The sequence below is a fragment of the Gavialis gangeticus genome, unplaced genomic scaffold (genome assembly GCF_001723915.1).
Source record: "Gavialis gangeticus isolate Ggan-Ray unplaced genomic scaffold, GavGan_comp1, whole genome shotgun sequence".
Lineage (NCBI taxonomy): Eukaryota > Metazoa > Chordata > Crocodylia > Gavialidae > Gavialis > Gavialis gangeticus.
The window spans coordinates 14,332,278-14,336,069 of NW_017728991.1; the positions used below are offsets into that span (position 1 = coordinate 14,332,278).

The 3,792-nt window shown below is 51.8% G+C and overlaps 1 protein-coding gene across 1 annotated transcript in view; it reads right to left on the reverse strand.

Moving 5' to 3' along the window:
- Positions 1-514: 514 nt before the first annotated feature.
- The window catches only part of GRIN2C (glutamate ionotropic receptor NMDA type subunit 2C), a 41,193-nt gene continuing 37,915 nt past the window's right edge, over positions 515-3,792 (reverse strand). Inside the window, exon 12 of the mRNA XM_019517840.1 lies at positions 515-2,849. Coding sequence (XP_019373385.1) covers positions 1,269-2,849 — 1,581 coding nt within the window. The 3' untranslated portion in view covers positions 515-1,268. The remainder of the gene's footprint in view (positions 2,850-3,792) is intronic.

Genomic DNA, 3,792 nt, shown 5'->3' on the forward strand with positions numbered 1-3,792 from the left:
TGTTTGGGTGTGAAAAATGCCAGGCAAACGGCGGCTGGATTGATTCATCATGTTTTCTAAATAGGGACAAACAAAGCATAGCCAGGAGGACTGGCATGAAGCTAAAAACCTATATATTTGTATCGTGTCCAGAGAGAGTTCAGGCCAGTATGTCTCTATTGAGAGCACCTGGCCCAGACAAGCAGAGCTCAGCTGTGCTGCAGCTTCCTATTGTACAACTACCCAGAAGAAATCACAGACTTACTCTGCACTCCTACAACACAGTTGTAGGAAGGCACAAGGGTCTAACTGGGGAGAATCAGCTGTGGGATTTGAGGGCAGTGTAAACCAGGGTCATCCAAAAACTACAGTAGGGCAAAGCTGAGCAACACCAGCTGAGAGTCTAGCTCTGGTTTATGAAGCTCTTAGCTGTTCTTCAGGATCAAAGAACTACTGTCAGTGCAAGAGATAGGAAACCTTGGATCCGCTAGCCCCAAACGTGGTACAGAGTGATGGAAAAAAGGGCTAAATACAATGTAAAATGTGTCTCTTTAATAGCCTGGGAATTGCATTTTCAGTTCTTACTTTAAAAGAGATCAAAATGTGAAGGGAAGGGGAAAAGAAGGAAAAAAAATACTGAAAATGTCATAGTGCATTTGTTTTGCTAAGTCCCATGTATGACCGCTGTTCGTTAGCAAACCATCCAAAGCAGCGTGTCAGTAGAAGCAACAAAGTCCAGGATTGGGAAGCCGTTAGATGTCACCCACCTTTTCATGGAGAGCAGAGCTGTGGGCACATCCTGCAAGTTAACTGGCACAAACACTAAAATGACTGACATTGTATTTGATACTTTAGAGCTATCCACTGAGCATACAGACCGTGAGCGTTTCACTGGATGAGACAGAACCCATGCCGAGAGCCCCAAACAATGGAAGACTTAGGAATTTGCACATTAAAATGCCTTTTACAGCTGGTTTTGCTCTCCTCCCCAGTGTCAAAGAGCTGTTGCTTTATCGGGGTTTTTTGGTCCATCAGCCACTGAGGAAAGAGAAAAAGGTCACTTGTTCATCTTTTGATCCAGACCAGGGGAAAAGTTAGAACGATTTTCCTGCTGCAGCCAACGGGCCAGAGAATCTCACAGGGTGAGATTTCAAAGGCTCCCGCATGGGCCTTTTCCCCAAGGGTTGAACCAGAATCTGTCATCTCAAAGATGTGCGTGTGAGCAGTACAGATATGAGCCAAGCACAGACAGTCCTAACCCTGCCCACCCCCCACCCCCCTCCCCACTCTCACACCTCCGACTCCAGGCTAGAGATTCGTCTCCAAGACCTGGCAGGGTAGGGGCTGTTCATTCGCTGGGCTGCCAATAGGTCCCTCTTCTCCATATTGACCATCTGGAGAAAGGCTGGTTCCACTCTGCTTCGACCTCTGCAGTCTCTGTATACACTGTCAAAGTACATGGTCCTCCGGCTGTCCTCGTGGACCAAGTAGTCCCTGCTTCCAGGCGACCAGGGAGCCCGAGTGACGCACCCGGCACTGGAGTGTTCGCAGAGCAGGGGAGCCCCCTGGCAGAACTGCCCCAAGCACACAGGCAGGTTGGTATAGGAGTTCATGTAGGCGTATTGTTTGTGCACCACCGTGGAAGAGGCCCGGTGCAGGCCTGCGGCATGCTGTAGGCACGCTTCCCTGTAGGAGGGCAGCCTGGCCGGCTGAGAATGGACAAGTCGCTGGCCCTCCCAGGAGAGCCTGGGGTTTGCCTCTGTGCATTTCCTATTGCACACGTAGCTGGGCTGAAGGGCTTCAGCAGGATAGTGCTGAACACTGGGCATCGGCATCTGCTTCAGAGTGGCTCTGGGAAAGAGGTCCGGTATGTCGCCTTGCACGGATGATTTGCCATCGTGCCTCTGCAGGCCCAGGGAATGGCGTTTCTCATTCTGCTCCCAGGCAGAACGCAACAGATTAGCTCTCCGGCCCAGCTTCTCCTTCCTCAGCAGAGGAAGATTTGCTGCTTCCGACTCTTTGCATGCTGTTGCTAAAGGTCTGCAAGTCCTATCTACTTTTGGGAAGGAGTCATGGGTGCAAGAGGAAGGCAAGAAAGGGCTTTCCATGCCTTTCCTCTTCTCGGAAAGCAGCCTTGCAAAGGGGGTTGCTTCCCTGTGTCCGTCTTCCCTGTACCCCAGGGGAATGTTCTGGGGGAGGGTCTCCTTTCCGGCCCCCCTGGCCCCTGAGCGCTTGTGCTCTTTGTAGATGTCTGGTGGAGGAAGCTCCCTTGGAGGCTTCTGTGGTGAGAGAGTCGTGCTCACGTGGTTCCCCAGCAGCACGTGGTTTCTACACTCGACTGGAGGGGTGGTCTTCACCAGGAGGTGGGGGAAGCTGCTCACGGTGGAACCTGGAAGAGCTTTATCCCCAGAGCAGCTTCCTCGAAACTTCAGGGGTTGCAGAAACTGAGGCTGCTTGGTTATGCCCCTCCATTTCTCACTGGCTGACAGCCGGGAGTCCACAAAGGACTGCTGAGGGGCAGGGAGGGGTTGGGGAATGGCCCTCTGGGCGTAGGCTTGCCCCAGCTTCTCTGCAGCTGCCACGTTGGAGGAGTTGGTGGGCCTGTTCAACCCACTGCTGTTCTGCACGACGAGCTGAGGGGTCCTGAGGGAGAACGTGGTCTGCAGGTTTTCGCTCCGGTTGGTCCAGTTCTCAATGGTGCGCGTGGCATTCTCCAGGGAGCTCCCAACGCTGGCGGTCGATACCATGTCCTTGGCAGCCTGCAGCATCTTCAGCACGTTGGCCTGAGCTGAGTTAGCAGTGACGTCTGGTGTGTGAACGCGGACGGGGCTCTCCAAATTCTGGACTCCACTGAAACAGCTATAAATGCCCTGAGAGAGAGAGAGCAACAGAATGACCAGATCACCCCTGGGACCATGCTCCAAGTGAAGCGGGGGGCAACGAAGGGGATAAGCCAAAGCCATCCATTGCATACAACGTTCGCATTCACAGAGGATAAAGCTGCTAAATATGAATATCAGCCAGGAACCATCCCACGAATGGAGGCAAGCCTCACATCACAGTGCTCTGGGCCTTGACCACCCAATATAAGGCTCTGTATTTCAAGCATTTCCTCTTTTTCCATCAGATTCGTCCCTGAATAAGGACACCAGTCACCAGATGGACTTGAGGGCAGACAACTTCCCACCCCACATTCCTAGCCCTCCTTCAAGTTCCACCTGCATGGCCAGAGCCAGGATTTCATCTTTTCTTCTCATACCCCACCATCCTAGCTTGGCCTCATTCACTCACTCGCTCTTGTTCATCACATGCAGCAAGGGGCTTATGGGAGAAATAAAATATATACACTGAAGTTAATGCCAATCAAGTTTTAGACCAATGCTTGGCTGGTTGAGTCAGGGACAGTGCTGCCTTGAGCATGAGGCTGGACTAGATATGAACTCCTGTGATGCCTCCCAGGCCTGTGATTCCACATATGATCAACTCACACAGCTTATGGAGGGCCTACCGGGGAGCTCCAGCACCCTCTTCTCTGACTCTGTTTAACTGGTGCAGGATGGTTTCCTTATTGACAAGGTTCCTGTGAATCCACTGTTGTGTTCACCCCAAGTATCGACAGAAACAAGATGACTCGAGTCACCTGTATGGTGAAGTGAACTGCCATGCTGGCGAGCGCACACTACTTTAGGAACTGATGGCACCAGCTAGGTAGCTGAGCTTGCTCCTTGTTCTTCTCCCTTCTAGATGTCTGCAGACTTGACTTTGGGTTTCTCCAGTAAGTGGCAGAAACTGCTCTTACCATATTTCTTGTAT